This window comes from Mastigoproctus giganteus, chromosome 9, assembly GCF_048544385.1.
Source record: "Mastigoproctus giganteus isolate SK-2022 chromosome 9, ASM4854438v1, whole genome shotgun sequence".
NCBI classification, from domain to species: Eukaryota; Metazoa; Arthropoda; class Arachnida; order Uropygi; family Thelyphonidae; genus Mastigoproctus; species Mastigoproctus giganteus.
In genome coordinates this window covers 4,292,128-4,308,581 of record NC_143583.1, presented here as the reverse complement: position 1 = coordinate 4,308,581, position 16,454 = coordinate 4,292,128, and the positions used below count along the sequence as shown (strand labels likewise).

Below are 16,454 nucleotides of genomic sequence, written 5' to 3'. Positions count from 1 at the left end.
TCCATTCACTAATCTTGTTGCCCTTCTCTGTACTCATTCCAACATCCTCTCACTTTTCTAGATCCTGTTGCAGCAGTGTACTGTCATTAGGGTCCGGGTCCTTAACAACCCTGCCAACCTTCGTATCGCCTGCAAACTTGGACATTAAGCCTGATATACCCTCATCAATATCATTTATAAATATAGAAAACAACAATGGACCCAACATTGAGCCCCGAGGGACTCCACTAATAACATTATTCCATGAAGAGCAGTGTCCATTGATTACCACTCTATCTTCTCCCACTCAACCATCCCCTTATCCATAGCAGCAATTTGCCTCCAATGCCACACTGCTCCAATTTAGCATTAGCATTAGCAGAGGCATATGATGCAAGAAAGCAAGCTTATTCAGCATCAGCCAAAAAAAAAAAAAAAACACACCACTCCCATTTCACCCCTCCATTCGTTCGAAATACCTGCCCAGTTGAGCCTTAAATTTGTTTAGGCTATCAACTTCAACAACAAATGATGGAAGTCGGTTCCACCAACCAACCACCCGCTGGCCAAAGGCAAATTTCCGCACATCTATCCGACATCCGTCCTTGAATTTATGCCCTCTGAGGTGATTATTCTGAGCAAGAGGAAGAATCCCATTGGCATTGAGCATGCTCAAACCATTCAAAGCCTTATACACCTCTGTCAGATCAACTCGCCGGTGCCTAGTCTCCAGACTCTGTAATTTGTGCAGCAGTCTTCCATGTGCAACAGTATCAAAAGCCTTTCTACGATCCAAATATATGATATCAAAGTTATTCCCTGCATCCAGTTCCTTCTTAACTACACCTTAGTATCCAATCAAATTGGTCAGGCAAGACTTTCCCTTAACAAAACCATGCTGTGTCCGAGCTATAACTGAATTCTTGTCTAGATGATCCTGCAGTGCTTCTTTAACCAGTGCCACCATTAATTTTCCTGGAACAGAAGTTAAACTAACAGGTCTATAATTACTTGTGTCACCCTTTCATTCTCCTTTGTGAATTGGGGTCACATTTGAACATCTCCAGTCCATGGGTACTTCCCTTGAGTCCAAGGAAGCTCTCATAATTATGGCTAAGGGCTTGCTTACTTCCTTTGCTGTCTCCTTTAATATAACTGGATAGATTCCATCCACCCCAGGTGCCTTTTTTATGTTTATCTTCAACAATTTCTCCTCCACTTTCCTCTGAGTTATCATAAAATCACTGCCAGAGTTCAATTCACCTCTGGCATTCCCCTCCCTAAATAACTCCTCATGTGTGAGTGTAGATGCAAAATACTTGTTTAGTTTGTTAGCCACCTGAGCAGGATCATTAACAGTTGAACCATCAATATCCAGTGGACCAATCTCATTCATCCCTTTCCTTCTAGAGTTTACATATGTAAAGAACTCTTTTCTGTTTTTCTTTGCATCCTTTGCCATGGAGTCTTGTCAATGATATACAGGAATTTTGCAAGCAGGGACAAAGAGGTGGTTAATCCTTGTACAAAGCAATGGTCAAGCCACACCTTGATTACTGCGTACAGAGCTGGAAGCCTCATTTTATGAAGGATGTAGAGTTGCCAGAACAAATACAATGAAGAGCAACAAAAGACTGGTGAAGGGAAAAAAGGGGTGCTCTTATGAAGAAATGCTTAAGTTCTGCAAATTGCAGCTTCTGGAGACTTACCATCTGCAAGGCGATCTGATTGAGGTGTATAAGGCCTCGAATGAATTGAGCAGGCTCAATGCTAATGGGATTCTTTCTCTTGCTCAGATGACATAGCTGAGGGGACAGATTCAAATTGAGGAAAGACAGTTGTAGAATAGATGTGTGGAAGTTTGCCTTTAGCCAGCAGGTAGTTGATTGCTGGAACAAACTTCCACCTGTCGTTGTGGAAGTTGATAGTTTAAATATAGACAAACGTTTGGAAGAAATGTATCAGTAAAATGGGAAGGATTTTTTTTTTTTTTTTTTTTTTTTTGGCTGATGATGTATAAGCTTGCTTTCTTGCATCATGTGCCTGTACTAATCCTAAATGCTCTTTCTGATGTATAATTCCTTCCATCATGTGATGACTACACCTGCAGCAGTTACATCCTCAGCATTTGAAATTTTCAACATTTGTTACATTTACAGAGTTCACAGTGCATATATTTTAGTTTTTAAAAATAATGTATACAATTACTACTATGATTTTATATCTTTTACAGATTAATGATTTCAATAAGTAATTTTTCTATAAAAGAAAGAAAACCATAAAAAAAACCAACTCTATGGGTAACTTTAGCTTTTACATTATCCTAATGAAAGCCAGATACGATTGGTTGTGTTAATATTATTTTTCATCACATTGTTTCGACAAATAACCTTTTCCTGCAATTCCTAGAAAAGAACAGTTAAACGCAAACTGCTCTAACTGAAGGTGATTTTATTGGGAGATTCTATTTTCAGAGGAAACAGGTACCATATTTTGTAATAACGAGAGGTGGACCAGAACCAGGGTGTGTTTGCTGGGAGCAACAATTGATGATGTTACAAAACATATTGTTAGAATTAAAAAGAGGGTAGAGTGAGCATTATTATTCATGTGGAGACTAGTGAAATTAAATGAACATGACTCGACCATTTAATGGATAAATAAACGAGGCCATGCTAAAAAAAATGCAATGAGTTATGTTAGAAAGTGTATGTGTCTGCGATTCTGCCCATACACAATATGAGGGATAATATGCTTAAAGGCTTCTGGATTAACTCTAGCTTGAGTGAATCTGTATGGCTCTAAGGGAGAAATTTTTATCAGTGTGGCCCACACTTGTATGTAGAAGGATTCGGTTTTGTAGAGATGGCATTCATTTGAACAAAGGTAGTAAACAACAATTTTTGCCTATCTCACTGAGGAGAGCTTAACGGTTCAGTGAAACTGCTGGGGGGCTAGACGGGTAATATGGCAGTTCTCGCTTTACGAGTTCCCGGGTTTACAAGTTTTTTTTTTCCCCTCAAGTATCAACAAAATCAAAAATAGAACATTAATTGCAAAAAATGAAATGTTAAACTTGCATAAATACCGCATTTAAAACCACGCATGCGGCTATTCAATACAGTGTACCCCACTTTACGATATTAATCCGTTACCATCGTATCGTGAAAATATCGTAATGTGGCCCAATACCACATTGTTTTTTGGCAATTCATTCCACGACCTCGGAAGTTCAAATTTTCACTATATAACTCCCTAAAAGGTTGTTTTTATAGTGTAAATTGTATTAGTTCAATTCAAATCATTAAATGCACTAAAACTTTCATCATTATCATATGTTATAAGAACCAATTTTGAAGAGTTTTGTGATATTTTTCTAAAGCACATTTCTGGAGGTCATGACCATAAAACAATAAAAACAATTTGCACTTTTCTGTTACTGCAAGCAATTATAAATGGGTGGTAAACTCGATGTTATTGCATTTGCGAAAATACCGATAGCTGGAATTGTGTGGGTTTTTACGTTATTATGGTGAAATGTGTTTGCCCTTTACTGAAATCTTCAATCGTATAAAAAACAAATAAATTTTCAGAATCTTCTCTTCATTCCTTTTTTTAAAAGCTTTGTAAACTTGTTACTCCGTGCAAATTGTGTTAGTTGCAATTTGTGTGTGCCATTAAAAAATGCTTATGCATGCTATCGAAATTTGTAAAGAAAAGAGAAGATTATCTTGGAAATAAATGCCTCTTGAAGCATTTCTGAAGACGACGACGCCTTGTGCAACAAACCAACCAGTGCCGAGCCAACAACGAGTGATCGAGTGTGCATTTAGTCAATGATGATGATGAAGAATAAACATTCTTTAATATTTGTAAGTCATAAATTATTTCTCTATTATTATAATTTGCTTGATTTTACAGGCTACATTTTCATTTCTTTGGATAAATCAATCATCGTTTAAACAAACTAATTAGCTAACTAATTTCATTATTGATAATGTAACCCCTATTTTTAACATTATGTCTATGGGAAATAAATTCCCACTTTACGAGCGCACGTGCCAGGAACAAATGTTTGTTGTTTTGGTTTTTAGGAGCATTAGCAACTAAGGCCATATTGCTCCGGGAATATGCGGTGGTCATTCCCTGACCTTTCAGCATCCTCCGTATTTGGTGGTGACAGGCTCGAACCCCGGTCTAATCAAGAAGCATGTGCTACGCACTGTTGCTCCTTCCCACCTGGCTACGGAGGCGCCTCCAGGAACAAATTAACTCATAAAGTCGAGAACTACCTGTAACGAACTGGGTTTATCTGATGATATGGGTCAAAGTAATGCATGCTTGCTCCAACCAATACAAAAAATGGGAAACATAGCTATCACACATTTGACATTTTTCAAGCTTCGTAAACTTGCATGTATTGCTGCGTAGGTCAATTACATTCAGCTTGGTGCTGGGTTTTGCACTCACCTGGTGTTGCTCGCAGACAAAATTGCACACGAGCCATCGTGAAAATCTCATTATACTTGCATTGCTCTCGGTTGGTAATATATCAGTTGTGTTGGAGCAAATTCACGCCACGAAAATGCACGTTATAGCAGAACTGTAATTATTTACCAATCGCTAAAGGTAAAGACACAGGTTTTAATTTGAGAAGAGAGGACTTGGACAGTTTAAGGTATTATATGGCATCTATCTACTGGATGGATTGCAGAGTGAGGGCAAATACATTTCAATTATGGAATACTTTTAAAGCAAAATTCACAGAAGCCATTAATGAATATATGACATTAAGAAAATACGATAGGAGAAGGATGCATGCCAAAATGGAATCAAATAGAGCAGAAAAAGATAGTGCAAAAAGTACTGAAGCCTACAACAGGACAAGTTGATCTGTAATAGTTCCACAAATAAGGTTAGGGAGACTAACACTGCATATGAGAAAGCCCTGGAAATACCTTGCTGAGTTCTGGCTTCATTTTTTTCTGAAGTTAGTTGTTCATGATGTAAAAAACAATGAGTTGCAATAATAACTGTGGGCACAGTTCTCTTAATTCGAACTACAACCCCAGATTGGTGTCCTGTCATTGCTGCTGCTCCATTTGTACACACACCAATGCAGCACTTCCACTGCAAACTGCTTTGTTGTTTGGAACTGGAACTAAAATCTTTTGCCACTGGCAAATGTGTTTCTTCTCTAATTTACACTTTGGAATAATCAATAAACCACACACAGACCAATAAAATGGTTTGGTTTGATATATCTAACAATTCATCCATTTGAACAGCAAATCAGTGTGACATAATAACCTTAATCAATTAGATGTTCTGTAAAATTGGCACTGTAAATTGACAGATGTTCTGTAAATTTACACTGTCATTAGACAGAGTAGAACATCTTTAATTTTCTTTGCATAAGATTCCCCAAAACGTTTGGTACACACATCTACCATTGAAGGGTTAATTAAATCTTCTACAGTAATTAAGGGCTTCTTAACTTTTGCAATATGCAAACTAAAAATGATGATTTTACAAGGGAATTGTTTGTCCCTAATTTAGATTTAAGTACATCCTGCTGCTTTTTTAAAGCTATGGAATGTATTTAAAAATACATCAATGCGTTTATTTTTTGACCAATCATGTTTTGTTTCTAAGTGAGAGTAGCTTTGCATGATTCATTTGATAATATATTGCCATGAAGCACACACTGAGGCCTTATAACTCCATCAAGTTCAATGGAACTTAAATCATACTGAACAGATGTCGAATCATATTTTTAGTTTTTGAACTTCTCATGAACTTGTAGAAGGCACAATCTTTTTTTATGGCTGTACTTGCAGTAACACTAGAAGTATTCGTATAAGTTTTGCCAGTATCTTCTATAAGCTTGGCAGGGTCTTTGGAGTCGACAAAATCAAAGAGCTTTCTTTGCTTACTCATTATGGAAGTAGGGTTACTGAAAAATAATCATGCAAATAAAGATATTTAAGCAGCATTTATATAAATATATAAAATATGGGCAAACTTGAGCTATCTTTAACTTTACGATTAAGATACTGCTGAAGATTCTGGATTCTTGATCACATGAACTATGACAAACTGACACATTAAATAGATTATATTGAATAGAATATTCTCCTTTTGGGGAGCAAACAAAACTAATGTGCTGCAAGTTCTTTTTTCTTTTGAGTTCAAACAGTGGTTGGGTAAATGGAAAAATATCAGCAATACCATAAAAGTCAAGGGTGAGGAATCTTTGGCTTGCTTAGAGACAATGAGATAAAATGGCCATATATGCAACTATTAGAGTTTGTGATACTTATATGCAAAGATACTTTGTACTCAAAGATAATGAGCCCAACATCTCATTTTCAGGGAACAGCCAATAATTTAACCATACTGGTAATAATATTCATTTTATTACCAGATTGATTTATTACAATCAAAAGGATCATACAAAGTAATAAAATTCATTTTTATTACTATTGCTATTAAAATGAACTTGATCTCAAGAGGAACTGATCTTTTCCTTTCTCTCTCCAATTAGTATGATTTACCACTTTCAGTAAATGCTGAGTCAGATGTAAGGTAAACTTGCAGGCCCCTAAGTGCAAGCCACAGGCCCCCAGTTGAGAAACACTGTCATACTGTACCTCTGTTCAGTCTTGCCAATCCTCGGCAATGCAATGCAGTGACCATCTCAATTGTAAAACATTTTCTTGCATTCAAAATACTAGTTGCATAACCAGTTTATTTAGCTGCCATGGTGAACCTGCCAACTAGATTTTTTGGGCACGGGTCTTTACTATTTGTTCTTCATTTCACAATTGTATTTTCAACCATTCATGATGTGCAGCATATAAATTTAAATGCGGTTTTCACATAATATGATAGAAGCCTGCTATTCATTCGCTCATCATCATTAAATGAAGTCTCGTAACAATGCTGTCACCTGCCAATCTTTCGGAGACATATCTGTACTTCTTAAGACTTCACTCTTAAACAGCATAATGGATTATTCTGTAGTTTAATGTGCAAAGGAAACACCAGTAGTGAAAACTGCTATATGAGGTATTTCACATGGATAGGATTGAGAAATTATGATTATCTACTATTCTTTTTGCAATATAATTTTCATATCAAATAGAATACATTCTATACTTAAAACTTGGGCATAATTTGCAGTGAAAAAAAAAAAAAAAAAATATATATATATATATATATATATATATATACATTATTCTTTTGTATTATCATTCTATTGTGGTTTAATTTGTCTTTGTTCATCATTAATGTCATTGTTTTTCGTCATGATGGCTAATTAAACATTGTCCGTGCCGGTGTTTTTTACCTATAGATATTATAGTTAATACATTACTGGTCTTTAAGCTAGCCTATTCTCGGTTATCTTAATTACCCGTGGCCTATACATTTAGGATTTTGCACTTGTTGCGCATTATTAAAGAAATTTTCATAACACTTATTGATGAAAAACTGTAGCAATAGGCAAATTATCAATATTATTTTATAACTATATCTATAATTTATAGATTTTTATACATTTTTGTATTACATCACATGGACGTCAATCCCCTACTTCATCGGGGGCTTTGAGTGGATTGACGGCCCATTCGACGTAATGCATTTTTTACTTACCCGTTCCTGTTTTGCATCTATCACAGCCTTGCTATTAAATTAATTCTAAATTCCAAGGTTCTTTTTGAATTCTTTTTGGACTTATGTTTATCTTATTCTTCTTAATTGTTGTTAGTTAAATTATTATTATTTATTATGAATTAAATTAATTCTTTATAATCTCTACAGCAACTATGATAGAATACACAAAGCCCTACGGGTAAGTTTTTTTGTATTGCAATACTATTACTTACTTGATGTGTTCCAGTGGAAGTCGAAGAGTCGAAAAGGGAAAGTTTCCCGCCTTTAACTTGTTTTAAGGATGGCTATTTTTATGGCGCAGTCGCATTAACGTTTTACTGTGTGCCGATGGTGTATTGGCCGAAGTCCCCGATTTTCAGGCCAATGTCTATTGTGGATTTTGTTGTTGATTCGATGAATTTATTTATTTATTTATGTATTTACATTATTTTTAAATTTGTTTTTTGCCTTACCTCGGACAGTGCCGGTACCCGCTTTTCCAAGGCGTAACAGCACTTATTTGTCCAGAGGCAAAGCCCTATACATATATACAGCCTCTTACTATGGGGGGGGGGTCAATTTTGGCAATAGTTCGTAGTGCAGTCAGGCGACGAGCCTCGCCTGAGTGCAATAAACCTAGTAAATAAGGGGATACTCTTCTGAGTAATTACTATTTTATTTTTATTTTTAGCTGGTTTTTAATAAATGTATATGGGTCTAAAAAGCCGTGAAGTAGGGTTAAATTTGAAAGTATCAATTCTGCCCAGACACGATAGGAGGGAGTATATGATGAGAGCCTTGTCGATCAATTCGGCCCTGGAAAGATTGTGCAAGGCTCAAGGGGTAGAATTTTTTTCAGCCTGGAATGTACTTGTTAACAGGAGAGATTGCTTCTACAGGGATGGGATACACTTAAATAGAAAGGGTGAAAGAATATTTGCTGATGCTATCGAGGCAGTGTTAGGTGGGTCGGAAAACTGCAAGCTTGGGGGGAGACAAAGACTAATGGATTAACAGTAGCCACTGGCAGAGGTGAAAGAGATTCTTGCACTGCTTCTATTGGAATGAGCAGAAGCCTGAAAAACAAGATGCAGGATATTTCAGAGACTGCTGGAAGTCATTGTGATACAAGTAAACACATGGGTTGTGTCAGGGTAGCTAAGAATAGAAACAAGAGCAGGTATACTTGCGTGTACACCAATGCTAGGAGTTTAGTAAATAAATTTGATGAATTTGAGGTATTGCTCAAAACATCAAAGGCAGATATTGTTGGGATATCAGAGACGTGGTGTCACACAGATATAAGGAATGCAGAACTGGAATTTGGGGAGTACAATGTGTAAAGAAAGGATAGACAGGACAGGAGGGGAGGAGGGGTTATGCTATTAGTTAAAAAACACATAAAATCCAAGGAAGTGAAGCCAGTCGACATTGATGGACAGGGCAGTGTCGAGTCAGTTTGGTGTGACATAAGCATAGGTAAATCAAAATTGAGAGTAGGAGTGTGCTATAGGCCTAATGACTCTGATGAGTATAATAAGATACTGTACAGGGAAATAGAATGGGCCAGTAAATCAGAGAGTCTTATAATGGGGGATTTTAATTTCCCAGATATTGACTGGAATTTGTGGGTTGGTCACTCACACACTAGCAGGGCTTTTGTGGATTTATTGGATGATTGTTTTCTACACCAGCATGTTCGGGAGGCAACTAGAGGGAGTAATACTCTTGATCTGATTATCAGTAGTGATTCTTCAGTGAATCTGCAGATAAAGGAACCACTGGGTGGCAGTTATCACAGTGTGCTGAAGTGGGATTTACTCAAGGAGGTAACTACCATCAGAGGCAAAGGGAAGGGTTTTTGCTTTTGTAAAGGCGACTATGATGGTCTGAGACAGTATTTAAATTCTATACAGTGGGACCAACTGATGATGTTACCAACAGCAAAATCAAAAGGGGAAGCATTCAAGGAACTAATCTTGGAAGCTACCAGGCTTTACATACCAACCAAGAAATATTGTTCAATGTTCAGGCCTAAATGGTTGTCAGATGAACTAATGAGACATATGGCAGAGAAGAAAAATGCTTGGGATACATACAAATTAATGGGTGACATGGAAGCCTATGATAGATATAAGTTGGTCTGTAACCAAGTCACAAAGGAGATTAGGCAGATTATGAGAAATCCTTGGCAAAGGACGCAAAGAAAAACAGAAAAGAGTTCTTTACCTATTTAAACTCAAGAAGGAAAGGGATGAGTCAGATTGGTCCACTGGATGTTGATGGTTCAACAGTTGAGGATCCTGCTCAGGTGGCTAACAATCTAAACGAGTATTTTGCATCTACATTCACACATGAGGAGTTATTCAGGAAGGGGAATGTCGTAGGTGAAGTTAACATTGGCAGTGAGCTAGATTATTTTCTAATAACTGAGAGGAAAGTGGAGGAGAAATTGCTGAGGATAAACATAAAAAAGGAACCAGGGGTGGATGGGATCTATCCAGTTATATTAAAGGAGGCAGCAAATGAAGTAAGCAAACCCTTAGCCATAATTATGAGAGCTTCTTTGGACTCAGGGGAGGTACCCATGGACTGGAGATGTGCAAATGTAACCCCAATTCACAAAGGAGGATCAAAGGCTGACACAAATAATTATAGACCTGTTAGTTTAACTTCTGTTCCAGGAAAATTAATGGAGGCACTGGTTAAAGAAGCACTGCAGGATCATCTGGACAAGATTTCAGTTATAGCTCAGACACAGCATGGTTTTGTTAAGTGCAGGTCTTGTCTGACCAATTTGATTGGATACTATGATGTAATCACAAAAGAACTGGATGCAGGGAATAACTTTGATATTATATATTTGGATCTTAGGAAGGCTTTTGATACTGTTGCGCATGGAAGACTGCTGCACAAATTGGAGAAGTGTGGCATTGGAGGCAAATTGCTGCTATGGATAAAGGGATGGTTGAGTGGCAGAAGACAGAGAGTGGTAATCAATGGACACTGCTCAACGTGGACTAATGTTATTAGTGGAGTTCTTCAGGGTTCAGTGTTGGGTCCATTGTTGTTTTCTGTATTTATAAATGATACTGATGATGGTGTATCAGGCTTAATGTCCAAGTTTGCAGACGATACCAAGGTTGGCAGGGTTGTTAAGGACACTACTGATACTATACTGCTGCAACAGGATCTGGAAAGGTTGAGCAGATGGGCTGAGAGGTGGCAAATGAAGTTTAACATTGACAAATGTAAAGTACTACATATGGGAAACAGTAACCCCAGATCAACGTATCAACTCTGTGGTACTACGCTGGCAGTGGTAGAGAATGAAAAGGACCTGGGGGTAATTGTGCAGGCAGATATGAAGTTCTCTGAGCAGTGCAGACGAGCTGCAAGAGTAGCTCATGGTGTCTTGTCAATGATATACAGGAATTTTTCTAGCAGGGATAAGGATGTGATTATTCCCTTGTATAAGGCATTGGTCAGGCCACACCTTGAGTACTGTATACAGGTCTGGAGGCCTCATTTCAAGAAGGATGTAGAGCTGCTCGAACGAGTACAGAGAAGGGCAACAAGATTAGTGAATGGAACAAAGGGTTGCTCTTACGAAGAAAGGCTTAAGTTTTGCAAATTACAGAGCCCGGAGACTAGGCATCGGCGAGGTGATCTGATAGAGGTGTATAAGGCTTTGAATGGCTTGAGCATGCTCAATGCCGATGGGATTCTTCCTCTTGCTCAGAATAATCACCTGAGAGGGCATAAATTCAAATTGAGGAAGGACGGATGTCGGATAGATGTGCGGAAATTTGCCTTTAGCCAGCGGGCAGTTGGTTTGTGGAATAGACTCCCATCGCTTGTTGTTGAAGTTGATAGCCTAAATAAATTTAAGGCTCAGCTGGACAGGTATTTCGAACGAACGGAGGGGTGAAATGGGAGTAGTGGTTTTTTTTTTTTTTTGGCTGATGCTGAATAAGCTTGCTTTCTTGCATCGTATGCCTCTACTAATGCTAATGCTACATTGGGGTGGTGTTTTCTAATATTTGCGTATATGGCAGTTTTTATGTGATATCTACTGTATTGTTTGGGAATTTTGTTTCTATCCAATGTTTTGATGAGTTTTAGTATTGCTATTTTTCCGCTATTTATATTGTTGCATATTTTTAATAGTCTGTTTGTTTGATTTCTTATGGTATTACCACGTATATGCTTTGATATGTTACTTTCCCAGTGTGTGAGTTTTACTGTTTCGAAATTAAAATGGTCTCTTTTGTCATTGTGATGTGTATATATTTTGTCTGGGTGGATGGCAATTTTGCTGTCTAAGTAGACAGCTTTTTGGTTGTTATCCGGATTTGTACATTCAATTTTTAGGTCTGCTGGGTAATTGTTCTTTGCTACATTTATAAAGCTGTCATGGTTGATCACGAGTACGTCATCTATATATCTGTAAAATTTTATATTGTCCGCAATGTTACTTTCATAATGGTGCATAGTACATAGAAGCCAATCCAAACAGCATCAGCAAAAAAATATTGGCTATGCATAAAAAGCTTAAAATTAAAATAGACAGGATGCAATACCCCTACATATACTGGATTCCAAAATATCACAAGATTCCTACGGGAAAAAGATTCATTACTTCAGGCAAAAACAGCTATATCAAGTATACAAGTAAGATCATGGAAGACAAATTAAAAAACATCACCAAAGAAATTAAAAACACCAGAATTATCAACAACAACAAAGAATATTTGGACGATTTAAAAAAACAAAACAATAATATTAAAAGTATAAACACATACGACTTCAAAAACCTCTTTACAAGCATAGCGCACGACAACCGAATGGAAGTACTACAGATATATTACCAAAAATATCACAACGTACTACAATGCAACAAACAATACTGGAATGACCTCACAAAAATCAGTGTCAAAGGAAACTACATACTAATGGGAGGCAAAATGTATATACAAAGCAAGGGGATAGCTATGGGAACCAGCAGTTCATGCGCCATGGCTAACCTCTACCTGCACCATTATGAAAGTAACATTACGGACAATATAAAATTTTACAGATATATAGATGACGTACTCGTGATCAACCATGACAGCTTTATAAATGTAGCAAAGAACAATTACCCAGCAGACCTAAAAATTGAATGTACAAATCCGGATAACGACCAAAAAGCTGTCTACTTAGACAGCGAAATTGCCATCCACCCAGACAAAATATATACACATCACCATGATAAAAGAGACCATTTTAATTTCGAAACAGTAAAACTCACACACTGGGAAAGTAACATATCAAAGCATATACATGGTAATACCATAAGAAATCAAACAAACAGACTATTAAAAATATGCAACAATATAAATAGCGGAAAAATAGCAATACTAAAACTCATCAAAACACTGGATAGAAACAAAATTCCCAAACAATACAGTAGATATCACATAAAAACTGCCATATACGCAAATATTAGAAAACACCACCCCAATGTAGACCCATATACATTTATTAAAAACCAGCTAAAAATAAAAATAAAATAGTAATTACTCAGAAGAGTATCCCCTTATTTACTAGGTTTATTGCACTCAGGCGAGGCTCGTCGCCTGACTGCACTACGAACTATTGCCAAAATTGACCCCCCCCCATAGTAAGAGGCTGTATATATGTATAGGGCTTTGCCTCTGGACAAATAAGTGCTGTTACGCCTTGGAAAAGCGGTACCGGCACTGTCCGAGGTAAGGCAAAAAACAAATTTAAAAATAATGTAAATACATAAATAAATAAATAAATTCATCGAATCAACAACAAAATCCACAATAGACATTGGCCTGAAAATCGGGGACTTCGGCCAATACACCATCGGCACACAGTAAAACGTTAATGCGACTGCGCCATAAAAATAGCCATCCTTAAAACAAGTTAAAGGCGGGAAACTTTCCCTTTTCGACTCTTCGACTTCCACTGGAACACATCAAGTAAGTAATAGTATTGCAATACAAAAAAACTTACCCGTAGGGCTTTGTGTATTCTATCATAGTTGCTGTAGAGATTATAAAGAATTAATTTAATTCATAATAAATAATAATAATTTAACTAACAACAATTAAGAAGAATAAGATAAACATAAGTCCAAAAAGAATTCAAAAAGAACCTTGGAATTTAGAATTAATTTAATAGCAAGGCTGTGATAGATACAAAACAGGAACGGGTAAGTAAAAAATGCATTACGTCGAATGGGCCGTCAATCCACTCAAAGCCCCCGATGAAGTAGGGGATTGACGTCCATGTGATGTAATACAAAAATGTATAAAAATCTATAAATTATAGATATAGTTATAAAATAATATTGATAATTTGCCTATTGCTACAGTTTTTCATCAATAAGTGTTATGAAAATTTCTTTAGTAATGCGCAACAAGTTGCAAAATCCTAAATGTATAGGCCATGGGTAATTAAGATAACCGAGAATAGGCTAGCTTAAAGACCAGTAATGTATTAACTATAATATCTATAGGTAAAAAACACCGGCACGGACAATGTTTAATTAGCCATCATGGCGAAAAACAATGACATTAATGATGAACAAAGACGAATTAAACCACAATAGAATGATAATACAAAAGAATAATAATAGGTACTCTGTTTGTTCCTATGCATTGCTAAAACAGCTACTGGGACAACAGAAAAAGCTATAAAGAAATTAAATAAAACTACTATAATAGAATATTAAAAATAAAATGCAAACTGAACCATCATAATACAAAAGAATAATTATATATATATATATACATAACATATTAATTGCCAGAAAACTGTAAACAACTTACGCCACTGGAATGGATATCAGCACATCATTCAGCTCCAGATTATCCTGTTCAAGTTCATATTCAATGTTAACATCACACCCACCACTTCCATTTTCTGATGGCCAACAGTTTACTTGAAAACAATGTTTTTTATTAGAAAGAATAGTTTATAAACAAAAAAACTAAATCAACATCTTAATTAATGCATAAAATTATTGTTATCAGAAAAATTTCATTTATTTATAGATAAATCATTACATATACATAATTCTTGATTAACACCACCCCCAAGGTTTCCTTGCATGTATAAATACTTGACTTTAAGACCACCTTCTCTTGATGTGAAAGTATTTCATAACTGTAGAGATAACCTAAGTCTTTCTCTGACTGAACTATGAAACTAAAGATATAGATGGGTAAGCCCAAGTATTGATGGTATTTTATTTATTTTCTGCACTTTATAGGTTTTGAACCTTAGAATGAAGTGCTTACATTACACAAAGACATAATTAAGGATGAGATGAACAATTATAGCAAAGGGAAGAGCATGAAGTGCAGAGCTGAATGCATTACAGAATCATTTTGAGAGGAATAATATCCTAAATGGATCACAACTGGGTATAACTGCTATACCCAGTTGTGATCGGAAAACTGCTAGCTTGGGGGAGACAAAGACCAATAGATTGACAGTAGCCACTGGCAGAGGTGAAAGAGATTCTTGCACTGCTTCTATTAGAATGAGCAGAAGCCTGAAAAACAAGATGCATGGTATTTCAGAGACTGCTGGGAGCCATTGTGGTACAAATAAACACATGGGTTGTGTTAGGGTAGCTAAGAATAGAAACAGGTGCAGGTATACTTGCGTGTACACCAATGCTAGGAGTTTAGTAAATAAATTTGATGAATTTGAGGTATTGCTCAAAACATCGAAGGCAGATATTGTTGGGATATCAGAGACGTGGTGTCACACAGATATAAGGGATGCGGAACTGCAATTTGGGGAGTACAACGTCTACAGAAAGGATAGACAGGATAGGAAGGGGGAGGTGTTATGCTATTAGTTAAGAAACACATAAAAACCAAGGAAGTGAAGCCAGTCGACATCGCTGGACAGTGCAGTGTGGAGTCAGTTTGGTGTGACATAAACATTGGGAGATCAAAATTGAGAGTAGGAGTGTGCTATAGGCCTAATGACTCTGATGAGTATAATAAGGAACTGTACAGGGAAATAGAATGGGCCAGTAAATCAGAGTGTCTTATAATGGGAGATTTTAATTTCCCAGATATTGACTGGAATTTGGGGGCTGGATACTCACACACTAGCAGGGCTTTTGTGGATTTATTGGATGATTGTTTTCTACATCAGCATGTTCGGGAGGCAACTAGAGGGAGCAATACTCTTGATTTGATTATCAGCAGTGATTCTTCATGCATTAAGAATCTGCAGATAAATGAACCACTAGGTGGCAGTGATCACAGTGTGCTGAAGTGGGATTTACTCAAAGAGGTAACTACCATTAGGGGTAAAGGGAAGGGTTATTGCTTCCGTAAAGGCGACTACGATGGACTGAGACAGTATTTAAATTCTATACAGTGGGACCAACTGATGATGTTAACAACAGCAAATTCAAAATGGGAAGCATTCAAAGAACTTATCTTGGAAGCTACTAGGCTTTACATACCAACTAAGAAATATTGTTCAAGGTTTAGGCCAAAAATGGATGTCAGATGAACTAATGAGGCATATGGCAGAGAAGAAAAATGCATGGGATACTTACAAATTAACACATGACACAGAAGCCTATGATAGATACAAGTTGATATGCAACCAAGTTACAAAGGAGGTTAGGCAGGCGAAGGCAGATTACGAGAAATCCTTGGCAAGGGATGCAAAGAAAAACAGCAAAGAGTTCTTTACTTATGTAAACTCTAGAAGGAAGGGGATGAATCAGATTGGTCCACTTGATATTGATGGGTCAACTGTTGATGATCCTG

The 16,454-nt window shown here is 36.8% G+C and overlaps 1 protein-coding gene across 2 annotated transcripts in view; it reads right to left on the bottom strand.

The window, feature by feature from the left end:
• deltaCOP (coatomer subunit delta) overlaps positions 1-16,454 on the bottom strand; it is a 198,456-nt gene that overhangs the window by 9,507 nt on the left and 172,495 nt on the right. For both annotated transcript variants that reach the window (XM_090381569.1, XM_090381568.1), the window contains exon 11: positions 14,481-14,592. In XM_090381569.1, the coding sequence (XP_090237695.1) occupies positions 14,481-14,592 (112 nt within the window). The remainder of the gene's footprint in view (positions 1-14,480; positions 14,593-16,454) is intronic.